The 19,907-nt window shown below is 39.9% G+C and overlaps 1 protein-coding gene across 3 annotated transcripts in view; it reads right to left on the bottom strand.

Annotated features, from left to right (window-relative positions):
* Nucleotides 1-277: 277 nt before the first annotated feature.
* The window catches only part of epb41l4b (erythrocyte membrane protein band 4.1 like 4B), a 33,761-nt gene continuing 14,131 nt past the window's right edge, over nucleotides 278-19,907 (bottom strand). Inside the window, exons 7-23 of one of the 3 annotated variants that reach the window (XM_088084533.1) lie at nucleotides 19,311-19,431; nucleotides 18,594-18,681; nucleotides 18,411-18,499; nucleotides 17,507-17,576; nucleotides 16,322-16,491; nucleotides 14,845-14,954; nucleotides 13,325-13,358; nucleotides 12,983-13,016; nucleotides 12,707-12,801; nucleotides 8,527-8,666; nucleotides 5,052-5,170; nucleotides 4,852-4,965; nucleotides 4,700-4,752; nucleotides 4,458-4,610; nucleotides 3,343-3,463; nucleotides 3,032-3,165; nucleotides 278-1,301 (exon numbers count right to left, since the gene is read on the bottom strand). In XM_088084533.1, the coding sequence (XP_087940659.1) occupies nucleotides 1,238-1,301; nucleotides 3,032-3,165; nucleotides 3,343-3,463; nucleotides 4,458-4,610; nucleotides 4,700-4,752; nucleotides 4,852-4,965; nucleotides 5,052-5,170; nucleotides 8,527-8,666; nucleotides 12,707-12,801; nucleotides 12,983-13,016; nucleotides 13,325-13,358; nucleotides 14,845-14,954; nucleotides 16,322-16,491; nucleotides 17,507-17,576; nucleotides 18,411-18,499; nucleotides 18,594-18,681; nucleotides 19,311-19,431 (1,709 nt within the window). In that variant the 3' untranslated portion in view covers nucleotides 278-1,237. Of the gene's footprint in view, nucleotides 1,302-3,031; nucleotides 3,166-3,342; nucleotides 3,464-4,457; nucleotides 4,611-4,699; nucleotides 4,756-4,851; nucleotides 4,966-5,051; nucleotides 5,171-8,526; nucleotides 8,667-12,706; nucleotides 12,802-12,982; nucleotides 13,017-13,324; nucleotides 13,359-14,844; nucleotides 14,955-16,321; nucleotides 16,492-17,506; nucleotides 17,577-18,410; nucleotides 18,500-18,593; nucleotides 18,682-19,310; nucleotides 19,432-19,907 lie in introns of all 3 variants that reach the window. The other 2 variants (XM_042489724.2, XM_088084534.1) reach the window with 2 other exon arrangements.

Here is a 19,907-nt window from a genome sequence, read left to right as displayed (position 1 = left end):
CATTAATTCTGTCATTTGCAGCACATTCTTCATCTCGTACCAACTCTCCACTGCACTTTGCCTTGAAGATTAATTATCTAAGTGGTTCACTGAAGGACAGAAGAGAGCTGCTATTACAGGCTGACTCATTGCACTGCACCTGATAGGTGTGTGAGGGCAGATAAATCAGTAATACCCTTTATAACAACATTCCCTCACAGGGTGGGTGAGGCTTACATACACACTTACCGAACAGGCACGCAGGGCGAGGCCGATCCACATTCCCGTGTCAGTGTGGAGACCAAAGATGCTGCTACAGAGTTGTCAAACTGATGATGTGGCCTTTATTAAGATCCAGCCGTGGGGAGGAACAACACAACACATACAGTACAGCAGCAGGTCCTCAGCCGCCTCAGATGTGCTTGAAATAAAGTTGTTGAGCAGCAGGGTTATGCTTAAACAGTACGAGATCAGTTTTGCATTTTGACCTGTGATGAAAATGTAGAAAAATAGTGATCTGTGCCTCATTACGACCTTTCACACCAGATCAATGTGCTCAGCTGCAGGTTTGTCTCCTTCTGGTGGTTACAGTGGGATTGCAGCTGCGCGTGTAAATCCAGTCTCAACGCCTCCTACAGCCAGTCAGGATTCACTTTCAGCTCACTGGGTTCAAAAAATTACTCAAAAGCTGCACGTTTTGGAATCTTAAAAATGGATATTCGATATACAATGACTGCTCTGTTATCAGCATAGTAATTACAACGCCTATTTACATTTTGGAAAAAACAATTTGAAAGTGAAGTGTAGAGATCGGTGCTTCAACAGTCGCTGTCTGAAATACAGTTTAGGCATCAACGTGGACACGGTGTCGGTAAAAGTTAAACATAACCCCAAAGTAAATCCGATAAATATCTCATCATGTAACATATTTATCATGCAGGCAGCACCAGTCACATGTGTAGCTCGTCTGTAACGTGTGTGTGTGTGTGTGTGTGTCGGTCAGTGAGTCTGTTTTGTTCTCTCTCACTTTGTTTTTACAGTTTGATGAGTATAAAGAATCGTCCCTCTAAAATAACATCTAAGCAAATATAACAATTGCCTTTATGCAAATATATATTTATAAGTGCTGAATGTTGTATGCAAATGTACAAATGTTAATTGTAGCCAACGACTTTGGCTCCTCTGTTCACACTTTCCTCATTTAACTGCGGGTCTCCTGCACTTGGCGAAAATGTCACAGGGGTCAAGGGTCAAGGTCTCACAGCTCCGTCATCAGGAGGGCTCTTAGTATCTTCTCCCGGTCCAGCCTCATTTCCTCGCCGCTACAGACACAGACAGATATGAACCTCATGTCATTTAAAGACAACAAACAGTAAACTGTTGCATACAATTATCCATATCTTCTGGGAGTGTAAAAGACTTCAACTCTTCTGGAAAGAAATAAATGACCTGACAGTAAAGATAATGGAAACTCCTTTGGACATTTTCACCAGCACGGTACCTCTTTGGTACAGAACTGGACGAGACGATGGACCGCATATCTGTGAAGAGGACTGGTTTAATATCCTATGTGGCACAGAAATGTATCTTATTTAACTGGAACCACCAAAGGCCACCAACATTCAGTTTGTTTAAACACTTTTTGAGTGAAACTTTATATCTTAAACAGTGTACTTATACCTTAAAAAATCAGTTGGAAATATTTCTGAATACATGACAACATTTACAGACTTCTGACCACGACATATTGTTATATGACATGCTACTGTTACCATTATTGCTTTTTCATTTCTCTCCCTCTCTCTTTCTCTTTCCTTTTTGTCATTGTAATTTATTTACGACATCTATTGCACGTCTGTCCATCCTGGAAGAGGGAGCCCTCCTCAGTCTTTCATCCTGAGGTTTCTACCATTTTTCCCGTTACAGGGTTTTTTTGGGGAGTTTTTCCTTAGACGATGTGAGGGTCTAAGGGAAGAAGGATGTCGTATGCTGTAAAGCCCTCTGAGGCACACTGGGTTTTGTGATAATAAATAATAATAAAATTGGCTGGACTTGACTTGACCTAGCCGGCTAGACTTGATCTGATTCTGCATGGAAAGAAGACATATGTTTTGTGACTATAGTTTACCTATTGATGTATTATTATTTGATTTATTTATTTATTTTTTTGTCATTTTATTTCATTTAGTTACCCATTTATTTTTAAATACTTAACGAATTTTTTGTTGTCCTTATAATCATTTTGTCTATTTGTACTTACAAAATCAGATGAGACAATTTGGGACAAAAATCAAAAGAGCCTATGTTTACATTTTGCCAGCCAAGTTTCACAGTCAGTGGTACGCTAACCGGATAAAAGGATAATTTAATTCTTTATGTGATTATGACAGATACTGAGGGAGGATTAGTGAATAGAATAAAAAAAAGATTCAACCAAAGAACAAATAAAGGCTAAAAGCAACCGACAAAGACAAAAGTCAACCTTGGTTGATCATCCAACAGACGGAGACAATTGCAAGATTTAAAAATGATTCAAAACCAAGCCTGAACTGGCTCTCCGCCTCCTTGACAGGTACATAATATGTCTTGTTTTATTTATGGAAAACATTGCAATATGTGGTTCAAACAACAAACAAAGGTTACTTTATCACTATGCAGCATGCAAACAGCTGTGTTTAAAAAAGTAAAATAGTATTGAAAATTAGTTGTGTCTTACTTTCACTCACTTCCAAAATAAATGCACCGACTATCCAAATCAAGATTTTTACAACACGAGGTGGTGGTGCTCATAGGAAATGCAGTCTTCATTGTGGTAAACAAGATTACCTTACCTTAAATTCGACACAAAATTAAACATCCTTGTAGCTGGGATAAAATAACCAACGTATTGATCAATAATGGAAATAACTGTTGGTTGCAGCAGTAGTTAAAGGTATGCATCTTCACCACTCCACCACCAGGAAGCCCCCAAATGTTTACTTCAGGTCTCTGGAGGAAGGTTTTAGCAAATATAAATGTTTCCCAGAGAACATGGAGAACTGAGGCGTGTTACCTGTCGTTATGGGCAGCGAGGTAAGGGGCCAGGTGAGGGATGGAGCTACGGTAGTAAGAAGGGGAGAGATGGGGAGAAGGCGAAGGAGAGGGACAGCATGGACTACCCAGCTCCAGTGCTGGCATATTATCCACCTGGAATACACACCAACATACACACACACACACACACACACACACACACACATTCATGTGCTTACTGACAGGTAACGCTGCAAGGCTGATTTAATCCCCCTACAGGTGGAGTGTAGTTCATTCAACAAACATGCCTCTGTAATGGCTATTTAAGGTGTGTGTGTGAACGTGTGTTACCTGTGGGTATATGGACGGCTGGATCTGTTTGTCCAATGAGCTGGTCGAGCCCGACTTTCCTGTACTCTGGGAGGAGATGGCTGCAAGTGCTTCTGGGAGATTATCTTCATCTTCGTGGTTACTGAACGAGCAATACATTGAGAGACACTGAATGACTTTCATGACCTGCAGGCTGATCTGAATAAAAATGACATTTTTAAGAGCTAGAATAGCAAAGTTTTCCTCTTGAAAGTTATAATAATAATAATAATAATAATAATAATAATAATAATAATAATAGTAATAATAATAATAATAATAATAATAATAATAATAATAATAATAATAATAATAATAATAATAGCTAATTTTTATTTTTATGTCATGCCATTTCTGGCCCATTTTACATGGGATTACAAAACATCAACACAATTCAAAGCATGTGTCATCTTCTGGTTTTAAAGATATCAGCCGAAAGAAAAAATAGGTACACAAAATAAATTAAGCTACATTATAATATATGAGAAATATTCTAGCAAAAAATAATTGTACAATAAAAAATACATTTTACAAATTTTTACAAATCTACAGTTTATCTTGATAAAGAGCTTCTTTTCTCATCTCTCACCTTAATCTTATTATCCATGTGTTCTAAATCGATATCTACTGAACAAAAAAGTGCATATAACAATAATAACTTATATTTATATAGCATCTTTGAAAAGAGTTTACAAAGTGCTTTGACAAGCAAAGCAAGCACAGAAACAGGACACTGATTAGGCAACACAACAACAGAAAGCCAAACAGTCCCTCTGAACACAAGCGAGACAAAACAGGGGGAGAGTTTGGATAAAATTTTAAAAAGTAAGAATAAAGCCAGCTAAGTGCAGCGACCCTGATGCCAGCCCAGGTTTTTAGACGGTCAGTTTAAATGGCACGATCTGCTCAATCGATTCTACTGTGTGAAAAGCTGCACTAAGGTCTAAAAGAATTAAAACTGCACTCTCCCCCTAAGTCAGCAGCTGAAAGATCACTTGTCACCTTGAGGAGGGCAGTTTTTGTACCATGTAGAGCTCTAAAACCAGACTGGAACTTCTCAAATATGTTATTTTGGCACAGAGTTGACGTGTACTCACAAGCTGAACTGTCTGACCAGCCGTTTTCTGCGGTTGCTGCTGGCGTTGGCTTTGGGCTGCAGCCTCTCTGGCGTCGGGTTGCGGTCTTGCCAGTGTGGCGTCTTTTCTGCGGTTAGACTGGATGCAGCTGAGTCTTGGGATGAGCTCTGATACCTGAGGACCAGAGTCATCATGGCATGAGGAGTTAGTCTTAAAACACACGTGCAGAAGCATGCATGTGAAGACAGGATGAGGGCACCTGCCTGTCATTGAGGGTCTCATTTGAGTTCTTCCCTCTGGGCGTTGTGGGAGCTTCCTTCTTCAATGTGGAGGAGGAAAGGATACTGCTGTTAGTTACACTGTGCAGTACACAAGCTATTTAGATAGTTAGCTGGAAGTCTGTGCTGGTTCTAACCCTGAAAGCCGCCTCCATCTGGGCCTTAAGGATGTTACACTTAAGATGATCAGGAAGCATCGCCGGGGAGGCAGGAGGGTGCAGAGACTTTTCAGACAGCTGCTTCTCCTCTCCCTGCCGAGGGAAGAAGTTGAAGGAACTTAGCTTAAGATCTCATTGTGAACTGAACAGGACAACAGTGTGTGGGGAAAGTGTCTGACCTTGTCCATGTTGACGTGCAGCGAAGGCCAGGGGGGAGAATCACTGTCTGACTCCAGAGCCTTGAGCAGAGACTGAGAGATGTCCAACCCATCTGCAGGGCAGGGAGGAGCGCGGCGTTCTAATGCACGCAAAGTTTAATTAGTTTAACAGTTTAAATGCAGTAAAGACTGCATTAGTTATTGTATAGACATGATATTTTATAGAAAACTATTTGTCTTTGGTGTGAACAACATCCACAATTTTCATTCATTAGAGGCCTAAAGTGGTTCTTAGATTTTCCAGTTGTAACTGCCTGGCATTTGTACGCCTCAGCACACCAGTCAAGTTACACTTTACATCCATGTCTGTGAAAACATGGAAGCTTCAAACACATCTTTCCCTTCTGGATAAAAAATGTCATCACCACATCATTATATCCTAAAAGACATAAGTGTGAAATTTTGTCATAATAATTAGTGCATGAATTCTGGAGTTATGGCCCAAAACATGTTTTGAGTCGACTCAGTGATCTTCAACCACCAAAATTTTGATCAGATTATTTTCAAGTCCAGGTGGATGTTTGTGCCAAATTTGACTAAATTCCTTTAAGGCATTGTGGAGATATCATGTTCATGAGAATAGGATGGACAGAAAACCCAAAAACATAATATCTCTGACTACTGCCAACGCAGAGGCACAAAAAGTAAAAGTCTCTGACAAAAGGAGAGAATTAAATAGTGTGTGGACGACTTAGTTTGTTTTCACCGCCCAATGATTTCCTGCTTTCCAAGTTAAGGTTCCAGTTGATCATTAAAAGCCTCCTGCGGAGTAGCCACACTGTGGTAAAATTTTGAGTTTACTTAAATTCATGCTCACAGTTAACTACTGAATAGATGAAGAGTTTACATTAAGAAAAGTAGAAAAATATAAAAACTCCACCCATCAACTGTACATGCACCCATACACACCACAGACTTACATACAACCATGTACACAACTTAAATGACATAAAATCAACAAAATAACAAAAGAACCCAAAAAACTTTCACTATCTTTTGTTTCGTTCAGTTCTGTATTTTACAGGGTGATTGCTTTGCGCAGGGCTGCTGCTTTCAACCCCACATATTAGCGATAGCCTATTTACACCTATTAGTAATGCTGATGGATAATTTAGGATTAATAGTTACCCTCATGATAGACTTAAATATGTTTTGAGGATCCAGACTGAAATTTTTTGTGGAAAAAAAAAGTTTCTTTTGATAGTAAAGGTTGCTGACCCCTGCTCTAAATGGTTTACATAACAGAATTTAAATTACTTTATTGTCTACTTTTTGAATGCAAATGTCAGAAATTTGTCTTTGGTTTGCAAGTGTAAAATCTGATATTAAAAGGGTGCATCAAAAAACACCATGTCATATCCAGACAGAACACATTAAAACACATTTACATAAAAACACGACACAATGGAAGCTGCACAGAATGGAGCACCAGCTACTCGGTGAGGACTGAATCAAGGTTAAATAAATGTATATAAAGTGCTGAAGTAGCAGGCTGCCTTTAAAAAGTGGCTGTCCTTACTGACTGAGATATTTTTATGGAAACAGGGACAAACTTTCTACAGACGTTTTTCATTGCACAGGAGACTTTGTGCCTCTGACCTGAAGGCTGAAGCTGAAAGCGATCATTTAAGAGATGGCCGTGGTCGTCTAAGATTTTGCCACTTCAGCGCTGGACTGCTTTACTGTATTAATGCCTTAGATCCGTGATTTACACCCACAGTGGCATATTTTATAGACGCTTTGGTACATTACAAGAGCAAGTCAAAAATGTCAAGACAGAAAGAAAGCACAAGAAAATGTGATTAAAAGGGGTAGCTCACCCAAATCACAAAAACTAATTTTCCCACTGAACCCTGCTGCTATCTATAAAGCCAGATGCTCAAAGCATCAAATAAAATAACCCTTGAAGAACACAAAAGCAACATTTGTGCTCAAAATGATTTTCAATTATTCAGGGTTATACACTGTTTTTTCATCCTTTTTTTTTTTACATTGAGTCTTGAAACTGACAAGGCTTGATTCCACAACTTTGTCTTAAACTGATAGTTGGGTGCCAATATAAAAAAATAACAATTAATCATTTTTTATTCCTCCTGTTTGCACTGGCTTTTTAGAGATTCCTTCATAATGCACTGTCGGTACAAGAGATAGGGGCCAAAATCTGCTTGCAAAAATATTTTCCATTTGTCTGAAGCAGGCTTCAGAGGTCTGATTTGTATAAAAACAGTATCTTCCAAAGATACAGCTGTTTTGATACAAAGAATGTCCTTAAAGTTGTTTGGACAAGGTTCGAAATATGAAGGTGTCAGGGCTGACAGCTAGCAGCTAACAATGCTAATTACATGAACATCACTAAACAAAAACAGTGCTGACAGAGCTAACAGTAGCCATTGCTTGTTAAATGCAGGTATATTGCATAGTTATGCCACCTCGACGTTCTGTAAAAGGTACGATCACGGTGAGGGGAACAGAACTGTCTTGCCTTTAAGCCAGCAAGGGAGGCAGTAACAGTACCACAGTGGTGTCCTTGTTAAAGGGAAAATTGGTGGGATATCACTATTTTTGCGACATGTACGAGTGAAACCCACTGCTGGAGATTTAGACAGAAGCTTGCAGCAGTTAGCAGCCAACTCAAAAAGGAAAAACAATGGAAAATCGTGAAAACAATGGTATTCGAAAACTCAGTACCCTCCAAGCAGAGGTCGAGATCAGCCGCCACATACCAGAGGGTAAATTATTGTTATTGCCTTGTTATGCCATTGTTATCTTTTCTTAAGCGCTGCCTACGCATTTGTTGTGTGTCACATTAGAGGCAGATGGTGTTGTGTTTAATGTCATGCCCATCATGCCTCTTTCGCTTCAGCGATCCCGGCATGCTATTTTAAAATCACAAACTGGAGCAGCATGATACTGCCACTGTTTGGTTCTGGACTTTGCAGTGGCCCTATAGCGCAATCTCTGTGTAAAAAGGGCTAGAGTAAACCAGGGGCCGAACAGACAATGGACACTGCGATGATGCCGTCCTTGTATCAGCGATTACTGCCACGTAAGCACAGTACAAAGTGGCAGTGAGGAGCTTGCCAGTGGAACATGAGTATAAACAAACATGCACACACAACCTGACCGGCTTACCGCAACAAACCACAGAGAAGCTCAGGTTACAACACACACAGAGGTAACGTGACTTCATTCTCTGCTCAGGATGTCGTATCTCCACCATATCTTCACAGCAAATAGTGCTTTGCTGCTCTATTACTGCTCTGAATGTCACATACAGAACATTTAAAGCGGGAAAGTATGTGTTGTGTGTGATTTGGATGAGCTGGCACTTCAACAAAAACACGGGATGCTGACCAACATACAGCGACAGACAAGAAAAGAGCATCAGTGTACAGTCATATCACAGATGGGACTTCCTCAGATGGAGGGTACTCACTGTTCTTGGTGTGTGTGTGGCAGAGCGTGTCCTGGCTGTGTGTGTGGCGGCGGTGATGATGGTGGATCTTGCCAGAGTACGAAGTCTCATTCTCTTCGACGCTGAACTGATGATCTGAAGCAGGACCACTCAGAGGGAAACTGAAGACGACATGTGCAATCAAAACAATGTTTTGTTCTTTTCTACAAACTGTTAATCGTTATCTGCCTTCTAATCGTTCGAACTTCATGACTCAAGGTTTTTAAGGAGTGCTTCACCCCCAAAATGACTATTTGCACATCAGTTACACACTTGGTGTTACTTTGAATTCGTGAAGAAAACTTTGGTTTCTTGCATGCCTCCATGGTGAATGGAGAATCCAAGAAAGGCATATATTCTTAATGAATAGAAATAATCATGGTGCACATTTAAAAACAGCAAAACTATATCAAAACATCTGTTCACAAACTCTCACACAACTCATGCAGTACAACCTAGGTCTCATATCTCTCCGTTTTTTGGATTCTGTTCACTGTGGACACATGCAAGAAAAAAGTTTTCTACACAAATTTAAGGCAACACAGTGATTAACGGATACACGGTCATTTTGTGAGTCAAGTATTCCTTTAAAGCATATCAATCAACAAACACTGCTACATACATGGAAAAAACATGACCGTTACAAGTGAGCTAAAGCTACAAAAAAAACGAACATCTCTGAACTTTTTTTTTTTTTTTGCAATTATAAACATTTTGTTTATTTAAAAAGGAAAGCTCCCTAAAGGCATCACGTGATTTGAGTAAACGTTACAGAGTAAAAATCAACACACTTCGACAGCAAAACATTGGCCACATTTTGTGTAAACAGCTGGTTGATTCAGCAAATCCGTAACGCGCTATAACAACAAGTTTATTCAAAGACCTCTCTTTAAAGCACAACACCACATACTCAGGATTCTAGTTCATGCTTCTACTTCACACTGATCTACAACTAGATATACTAAAGCAGCTTAATCCCCAAAAAAAACATACAGTATGCAGGTTAAAGGCCCTGACACACCAAGCCGACACTCGGCCGTCACTGAGTGTCACGCACCATTGGCCGCATTTGGCTCTTGTCGACTTTTTTTTAATTTTAAGTCAAGAGGGAGTGAGATCGAAACAAACTTGTTAAACCAGAAAAGATTGAGTTTTTTAGCCATTAAGCTCTTAAGCGTAAAGGTTTTGTAATGGTTTGTGTTATTGTTCGCAAATATGCTTTGTTTTTTCAACATTGGATTGTGCTAAATGGTCATCTATCGTCTAGACGGTCTTCCGGTTTCCCTTTTTGAATAATGTTTACAGACTTAACATGTCTGCTGGTCTGGAGCAGTATTTCCTGTCACGTAGGCGCCGAACATAGGTGCTTGTTGGCCGTCGGTTGTAGTTTTGGCAGTGTATTCACGTGCAACTTTTTGGCCGAGACAAAGGCGATGTGAGGCATCTCTTGTCACCGCTACTTCTCTGATGCCGGTTTGGTGTGTCTGGGCCTTAAAATGACCCCTATCACCTGTTTTGAATTACCTCATTCAGCACTCGCATCACTTCACATTTGATAAATTAGCCGTCTTAAGATGTCTAAGGCATGGAGGCACATTTAATCTTCGAAGGCAGATTTGTGATCTTGCAAAATAGGAATTAAAACAACAACTATGACTCTACATGAAAATGTCCACAAACAAAGCAAGGCACAAAGCTGTTAAACCTGGTCCTATTTTTATTTCATTTGTGTACCAGTGCTGTATTTTAATCTATATCGGGGGTATTTAAGTTCTGATACTTTCTGTCTGTTTAAGAATAAGTAGGGAGAATTGTGTTTGAGGAACATAAGAACATCCCAGCTGGCACTGAATACCAACATCACATAAAGGCTCTATTAATAGTACAACTGAGGGTCTTCGTCAGCCCCGTGCAGTAAACAGGACACTGAGATGAGCTAACCGTCCTCATCCGGTTAACATCAGATGAAAGTGACACTAAGAAGACGCTGCTACACCTCAAGCGAATGTCTGTTTGCAATCCAACCTAAAACTGAACACAGCAGTTGGCTTCACTGCTGTTATGGACTGGAGTGTGAAACAAGAGATTGAAGCACACGCAGCGAGCTCGCTATACCTACAGACTGCGCTGTCACAAAAAATGGGCTGCACGCAGACATGTGGACATGGAAACTATGAATTGGCTTTAAGACTGACAATGGACAGACCTTAAATTTTGGATGGAATGAAAATCAGGTTGCTGACATTTTAAATATCTATTGTTAGAATTTCAAAGTGCGTGGACGTTAATATTGAAACATTTACTTAATGACTAAATGTTCATTAGGTTTCTACATCACGATAATGTTGGCATGAGCAGTTGGATTTTAATCAGACAGTCCCTCTCTTACGGATCGGTTCTGATTCGATGCAAAGGATCTTTTTGTTTGGGTTTTGGTTACTTAACAACACAACTCCAGAGCCAACAAAATATCAACGTCATCTGTCATCATTTTGTGACGTCAAATTAATGTTGGCGTTAAACGTCCTGTAAAAAATACATACACTAATAGTGCAACCCGAAGTAAGTTGATGGATTTTGTTTTCCCGTAATTTGGGGGGCTTTGGGATCTGCAAATAGTAAGTATATTGTTACCATCCGTGAATTAGCTGTGGGCAAAAACTTGTTTACATTTTGGCAAACTGACACTTTTAAAAGTATGTCAAATAATCTACAGGCATTTCCTATTTGTGATTTACCCGTTTATATAAAGACACGTAGCACTGCGTTACTTTGACACTGAAGAAAACTTAAAAACATGATTATTTTCAAGCAAGTTCTGCGTTACAAGGTGCATCTTTTTCTCTCTGATTTCTTGGTGGATTTAGGGAAGGAAAGTAGGAGCGACATGTTATCGGCCTGGCCGATTATTAGGGCTGATATTCGGCATTTTGCAGATTATCTATATCTGCATTTTATTTTAATGATGGCCGATAAAATTATATAATTAAAAAGTGCAAAGAAAGTGTAAGCATGGGAGGAGCTTTTACATTGTAACACCTGAGGGAGATATTTTTATTTTTCACTTTTTCATTTAAATTTTCACTTGACTTGATAAAAAAAAAAAAAAAAAAGTTGCTGGGAATTTGCTGTATATGATGTTGAGCATTTCAGTTTTGGTTTAACATTTGCTAAAGGCATTTTCACAAAGTTTTGTGTTGGGGTTTGTTATATTCCAAATTTTATTGTAAAATTCATATCCATTCCAAATATTAGGTATTGGTATCAATAATTATGAATAATCAGTATCGGCCCTGAAAAACCAGTATTGGTCAACCCTTACTGGGAAGCGTTGTCTCAATGAATCTAAAGATGCATCTTATCTTTTTATCTCGTCTGTGTGCTCAGATTTGACCCTGAGAAGAATTTCTGATGCATATTGCATTAATCTTTTACAGACAATACGTGGTCAGTGTTAAAGTGCCATAATTGCGTCTTGAGCTGCGTGTCACAGCCGCTGCTGTTGATGTAACTGTTGACCGTGTTGATAAGCGGGCCAAACTAAAAAAAAACTAACTTCCTTTTCACCTCACTCAACACCTTTGCCTCCCGTCTCTCCCTCTGCACCTTTTTTTGATATTTCACGCAGGTGTAGACCGAAACACACGAGGAGATGTGACAGATGGATGATGACAGGTGATGAGCATGATGGGAACAAGTCCATCATCAGAGCTTCTCTCTCTGGGACACCAGTCTGTAATTTTCAGTTTTAAGGTTGGAAACAGATTCCCAGTTTAAGCGGAGGTCAAAGTGCAGTCATGACCTTATCCCTGTAAACCACACTGATGGATCCTGGGAAGGAGCCGCTGGTTCGCTCGGGGACGGGAGGATGACTGGTGACAGGACTGGCGGACTCGAGAGAAGGCCTGAATGTGACAGGGAGATGGAGGATCACACACACAAGAGCATGGAGGCAGGCAAGACAGACAGACATGTTTACGAGTGACATGAAGTGTGACGAAAATTTGAGATGAGTGTCTAAAAATAGAACTTGCATTCCTGTCAATTTCTGATCAAGGACCCCTGAGACTGACTCGCATCGTCTTCCTACAGCAATTTAACAACATCCTGGAGTATCTCTAAACTCCGCTCTCTCTGTGTCCTCTGCGGCCGGCTGTCTTACCTGTGTGACGGCGTGTGTCCGGAGGGCTGCAGGTAAACTGGCGGCGTGAGAGCCGGGTGCCACGGCTCGTGGCCAATAGGAATGTTGTGCCAGTACTGGAGGGGAGGAGAGAAGACGGATTGAAGAGACGCTGAAATTAAATGTTGTCACAAGAGCAAGGCCAGATCAGCGGCTGCTGCTGCTGCCGCTGTGTGTGTGTGTGTGTGTGTGTGTGTGTGTGTGTGTGTGTGTGTGTGTGTGTGTGTGTGTAAAAGTAGGTTATCTGAGGTCACTCACTGGATGCAGGCTGGGATCAGGGCTGGCGTGAGAGCTGGAAAATACAGACAATAATCACTGACAGCAGATTAACAACGGAGAACACTCGTTTCTCTGCGTGTTTGTTTGAGTGTTTTGAACGTGCAAACAATCCTCAAAAGGTTTGAAAAAACCCACAAAGTGACGACCTTTTTTACTACTTTCGACAAAGGGCTGTTGGTGTTAAGTCTATCCAGGCCAGTATGTGGATTAAGGTCAAGGTTAGAGGATAAGGAATGAATAAACGGAATGTCCTCACGAGTACAGTAATACGAATGTGCATGTGTGTATCATGTGTATTTGTGGGTGTTTTGTATATTTTACCTGATATGTGGCGGCTTTGCTGGAGAAATGGAGGCTGACAGAGAGAGAGCATCATGATGTCGGTTACAGAGAAAAGGTAGAGCAGCTGGAAATATGACCGTTTGTCGTTTAATTTGCATTTATCTGATTTTTTTTTTTTAATCTAATATTATTCTGTTTTTCAGTCCGTACCAAGCTGCAGCCTCCAAGGCTGAAAAATGAAGTCAGTGAACAGGTGCCAAAAACTGCAGTTCCTCAAATGGCCACTTGACGCTGGCTCCAGAGGTAAATGAATCCCCATAGACCCCCAATGTTCAAATGTCCAACTTTACAGCAGGAATGAACGTGTTTACAGCCCTATAAAATACTGTTTTGGTCTCTATGGCTTATTTCAACATTTACGACAGGGTGTCTGCAAGGCCTCACCACAGCCTAAGAGTCAGATCTATCCCTCGCTCCTCCACGGCTCCAGCCGCTCGTCCATATGCGCTCACTTCTGACTCCAAAAAAAAAAAAAAATCCAAAATGCTGAAGTCAAGATTTCAAAAGAGGAGTCCACAAACCAGTGGGTGACATCACGTTAGCTACTGAATTATATTTCTACAGTCTATGGTCCGGACTCCGGACTCTTTAACTACGTTCATTTACTCAAGTACTGCAATGAAGTACAATTTTGAAGTGATCTCCATTTTCATCATGATTTTACTTCCATTTTATGCCATTTTGTACTTCTACTCCACAACATCTCAGGGTGCATGATTTTACTTTTTACTCCATTTATCTGACAGCTTTGGTCGTTTACATGATAACAAAATATGATCAAGTTACTTAGTAACTTATGATGTATTTCAAATTAGTCCCATCTTTACCAGCTACAACATTAAAATAACATACACAGTAATATATGATTATTATATGGCCCATACAACATAATACAGACTTTATTTAGGTACTTTAGGTAGTATATTTTGATACTAATCTGATGCTTGTACTTGTACATTTCAAATAAGAACTTTTACTTGAAAGAGTAGTTTTTTATTTAACTCAAATAAAATATTCTGAATCCACCTTCTACCAACACTTCATTCTTCGCTGATTTTTGTAGTGAAGGCTGAATGACTGCCAAAAAATTCCAATAAATAAAAGTTAAATACAGTCTTGCAGCTCGTCCCTCGTGTATGATAGATAAGAGGCTTGTGGACCTGTGAAGCTGCTGTAGCTCACAAAAGGTGGAAAGTGTGGAGGTGTTTTTGACAACATCCAAAGGTGACACCTAAGTTCAACGACCTTAAGGGCCATAGAGCTATTTTTGAGTTCTTTAAACCTGTTAAATTAGTAATTAATTTCTAACACTTTCAGAGAAAATCCTTTAGAAAGAGTTTTAAAGGCTGCAGCTTGTCCTTCTCTTTGAAATAATAAAACTTTTCTACAATGCAGTGAATGAAAACAGTGCATGACCTTTATGAAAACCCAGTCAGACACATTAAGGGCTAAACAGGAGCTGTTAGTCATTAACGTTTGCATGTGCTGATAAGACTCACCTTTGCCCAGCGACTGTGTGCGGGAGGGGTATCTCTTGCTCGGCCTTCTCTCAAATGTGCTGGCTCTCCTCAGCCTGCCTCCGTGAGTGGCCTGATACTCTGTCTTACCACTGAGATAAACACAAAGGAGAAGGTGAGATGTATAGAATTAACTAAATAGCTACCGTACCGCAAACTGCACTACCTCTTGTTTTTGTTTTTCACCCACATTAATGTTTTCTTGTTATTTTGTTATGTTTATAGAGTTTCCCACACATTTTGCCCTGTGTTTTTTTTTTTAATATCAGAATCAAACTCTCTTCAAATGTAATTTCAGCTTGCGGAGAAAATGGGGAAACATTTTTGACAGTAAACAAAACATCACACGTTGGAGCACATCAGAGCCACGTTATGTTGACAGCTTCAGAAAATAAATGGCATTGTGTTACATTACATTTGACGAAGGTTATCCACAGAAAACTGCTGGAAAAATTTCGTTTCACACGACATTCCATGACTTTTCCAAAACTTTTACTGATTTCTTTTACAAATGCCATGGCTTTTCCAGGCCTGGAAAATCTGATTGTGAAATTACATGGCTTTTCCAGGTTTTCCATGACCTTGGGAACCCTGTATTCATGTGTGGACACCAGAAGGAGCAGCTTATGTATGTAAATAAGGGGGATCCTAATAAATACAAAGTATTTACAGTCTGACTTTAGTTTGATTCTTTTTTAAAATTGAAAACTATTCTTTCTTATTTTAAGAGTTAAAAACAAAGTTTTAAGATTTAGGTAGGTGTTATTTTGCCACTGTCAGAAAACTGTCCTTAAAATTGTGTAATTGGGGGAATTTTTTTGAGACTAAATCGTTCTTTTATATTTGGGACATTTAATGACAAAACACAGGTTCAATCAAATATATAAAATTGTATAAAAATAAAACAATATAAAAACAAACAGCAAATTAACACAAAACATGGATACGTGTAATAATCTGCAGGGATTCACATGATTTATGCATTAATTTCTATATAGTTGACATTTCTTTGTTTTTTGTTGCTCTGTTAAGCAAAGTCAATTGCTCATTCATTTTTATCATGAAATGACATTGGTGTGTTTATTATACTGGATTACATTACACTGTGTGGGTGTTTGTTTTTACTCCCACCAGCTGTAACTTGAGCTTTTGACTCCAATATGAAACAGACGTCACGATGCTCCAACACATGACAGGAAGTGCTCTTCAAGTGTGACAATTTACTTTAACCATCTCCAATTATAGTCAGAAGAAAACCAACAATATAAAGAAATTACTCAGTCGCCATAGGAACAGGTCCACGTAACCATAGATACAAAGGCTCTGTTTTATGTGGCAAACCATTCCCCATATGCTGGTACGAGTGCCGGCTACAACGACCTGAGTGAGCCGACTTATCTGTCGTCAGCTGATAACACATTTTATGAGTATGAAGAAGAGGCGTGGGTCCCAGTTCTACCTGAATCTGAAGCGAGACCCGAGTCGTGTGAAGTCATTGCGGCTGGCCTTGCCCGTGGTTGGTTGGCGCAGCCGGAAGAAAGCGTGGCTTTCCACCGCACACTTCCACAGGTGTTTGCAGCTCTTGGAGCTGGCCAGCTGGAACACAAACGTGTGCTCCTGCTCACGACCCTGCAGTCAGAAAATAAAACACTGTTTACCGCCTTGTGTGTGTGTGTTTGTGCGCCTGTGTTTTGTTTTTTAATATTTTTAACATTAAAACAATTCACAAAAGATTCATCATATTGCCAACACATCACAATGCATCAACATCCCACAAACAGATGCCACAAAATGGGTAAACAAAATAATAATAAAAAAAAAAGACAAAACAAAATAAAACAAAAAAACACGGATGCAATCACTACTACTAAAGATCAAAACAAGCAAAAACGCGGCCATCGTGATCATCAGTCTTCTCTAAACATGGCCTTAATGAATTCCATTTTCTTTCATAGTCTTTAATTGTTCCCTGTTTATTTGCAATAATGTCCTTCAATCTAAAAAAAATTTTTAAAAAAGAGAGAAAATTAGGAAATGTCAATGTTTTCTCTCAGTTCAAAAATAAATCTCTTACCAAATAAAATAATAAATAATGTTTAAAATACTTGGACATCCATTTCCTAATTCACTGAGTATAATTGTTTAAGGGAACATTGTTAACAATAAGTACTGTAGAGTCAACATTTTTTCAGAGTCATCCAAAACGTCACTACATGTGGACAAAACCAAAAATAAATGCAACACGTCCTCAATTTCCATTTTGCAGAGGCGACAGTTCTGATCCTCTTTCATCCCCCAAATGAAAAGCATTTTTCTTGTGGGTAAGATTTTGTGTAGAATTTAAGTATTTAGTATTTTAGAATTTTAGTATTGTGACTCATTATAATAGAATTATTAGTTAGATTATACACCTGTCTCCACAGCAAAGGGGTATCAAATATCCTGTCCCAGTATGACTGAAATTTATCTGGCTTATCATTCAAATCATAGTCCCTCAAGAAAAAATTGTACATAAAAGAATTTATCTTTTTTCCTTTAAGCCACAGGCATTTTTTTACAGAAGGTTTGCACACCAACATTTTGCAGCTACTTTGTTTGCCTGTTTGTTTGTCTGCAGGGTGTGTGTTTATAACAGGATACAAACCTGATCGTCGTCCTCCACCACGACCAGCGTGAGTCGACTCTTTTTAAAGTCCAGCCGAGTGATTTTGGGCCTGGATAACACACACAGACACAGAACAGAACCAAGGACTCTCCATTAGTACTCAGGTTTGATTGGTGTTTTTGGCTTTTGTGGCCATAAATCAGTGGAATACTATTCCAGCAGAGCAAATCAAGTTACAGATTACATCCATGTGTGTTCAGACTCATAAGTAGCCTTGACAGTAGGCAATGCTTCAAATTTGGACGTGGCTGCAAAGAAGCTACAAATTCTCAAAAGTGGATGTTTCACACACACATCTTCAACCCGGCAGCACAGAAGATCTAAACAATCAAAACAGTTTTAAGGTGGACACCCAAAATAAGTGTCACCAATTCAGCATCTGACCATAATGAGTTATGATGTTGAATAAAAGCCAAAAAAGTGTTTTTGCAGAACGTTATGATGTCACATTGACGTTGACCTTTGGGATGTCTTCACTTCATTGTTTTATCCTATTAGACATTAGTGTGAATTCTGTCATAATTAGTGAATGATTTTTTTTTTGTGAGGTAGAGGCAGAGTGGAGGCACAAAAATTATTTAAAAACAGACTAATTTTGCCAAAACCCAGACACCTGGTGGCTCAGTGCATAGAGCGGGCGCCCCATGTGCAGAGGCTGTGTCCTCGCCGTGGCGGCTGTGGGTTTGATTCTGGCCTCTGCCCTTTTTTGCATGTCACCCCCCCTCTCTCTCTTCCCCTTTCACACTTAAACACACCAAAAATATATATTTAAAAAAATTTTAAAAGAAATTTGCTGAACCCCTGGCCCACCTTTAAGTCACCCTTGGGTGCCACAGACCCACTTTGAGAGCTGCTGGCTTAGAGATGTGTTGGACATACTTACCAAAAGAAGAGGCCAATTTTGTTGGAGCCTTCAAATACTAAAATGCCAGTCGGAGTGAGACCTAGTGCATATTCTCCTCCATCTCTGCCCTGAAGACACAACACAATACACACACACAACTTTAGTCGTCAAACACACCTGTAATGTAGTGACACACGTGATAATGAAGTAACACTCACACACCTTGACAAAGTGCATATCTACTCCGTAAAGTTCCAGCCACTTGCATTTGTTGAGAAAACAGATCTCTGCTTGAGACGGACTCTTCCCCCTGAGGATCCAAAATCAGACACCGTATTGAGTTTTCACAATAAAAACATCACTTTGTCTGTCTCCTCGGTTCTGACACCGTGTGACAACAAGCTCTGAAAAAGGCTAACTATCAGTAACGCCACTCGCTGCATGACCTCTGCTGGTAATTGGTGTTAGCTCTGAGGGAAACACTGACTCAGTCTTGGTGTTGTGGGTAAGAATGACTGTGAACTCAGTGTGAGTTCGTCCTTGTGGTGGCTCAGTCGGCTCGGTGAGGCGCAGCATATGTGTATGTAATCTAATCCGAGATGGGAGCAATCAGACCGCGGCTGGGTTAAATACTGCCCAGAATCAATCAAGACCCTCCAGGGATTAATCCCTTAATCCTTCATACAAACCAGTGAGAGCGAGGCTGAGGCGGGGGAGGAGAGGACGGAGGAGAGTGAAATTTAGACGCCCTCATCAGTAGAAACGCTGGCGCTGAAAGGCAGCAGCAGAATGACTTCCTTTCCTGCTCAGCGCTCAGCTCAATGCGGAGACAAACCTGGATGCGCTCCAATGAGTTGCTTTGACACAGTGAACATTGTGTGGCAACTTGTGCAGATGCATTTGTAGAAATACAGCAAGTCTGAATTCATGATATCTCACCTGAGCTCCAACCACCTGCTGAAGATGTCCGCCTCCATGGCCTCGCTCTGTTTGGGAGTGAAACGAAACTCAGACACCAGCTCAGGAGAGTGGTCCAAGGGGTCGCAGTCTCCCAGCTCACCTGGACACGGATGCAAACCAACACACGTCAAGTAAAGACACACAAACAAAGACGTTTTCCCTGAGCACAAAGTGCTTTCCCATCTCAGCTTATTGCGTGTCCTCTGGGTTTAATTTTTAGATGACAGGGATCATAAATTTCTCACTTTTCTCCAAATCATAGATGTTAAAGCAAACTGAGAAAAAACAGTCCCTGCTTGCAACTGCTTTAACACCCAATGATAAGATGAGATAAACCTTTAACGATCCCCAGTGGGGATATTTGGTTGTTGCAGCAGCACAAGGACATAAATAAATATAGATAAGTATCGGAAGTAACTGATATAAACAACTAAAATGAGAACCGCATAAAAATAGAAACTATACAAGAGCATTTGGAGACAAAAGGACATGATGAAGTGACAGGTATGTGATTTATAGCAGCAGAGTGTCAATAGAGTCTAAATTAGACAATAAATAAGTATTCACATACATTAT

This window comes from Plectropomus leopardus, chromosome 11, assembly GCF_026936395.1.
Source record: "Plectropomus leopardus strain MGB_pleo_1.0 chromosome 11, ASM2693639v1, whole genome shotgun sequence".
Taxonomy (NCBI): domain Eukaryota; kingdom Metazoa; phylum Chordata; class Actinopteri; order Perciformes; family Serranidae; genus Plectropomus; species Plectropomus leopardus.
This window is presented reverse-complemented; position numbering and strand designations above follow the sequence as displayed.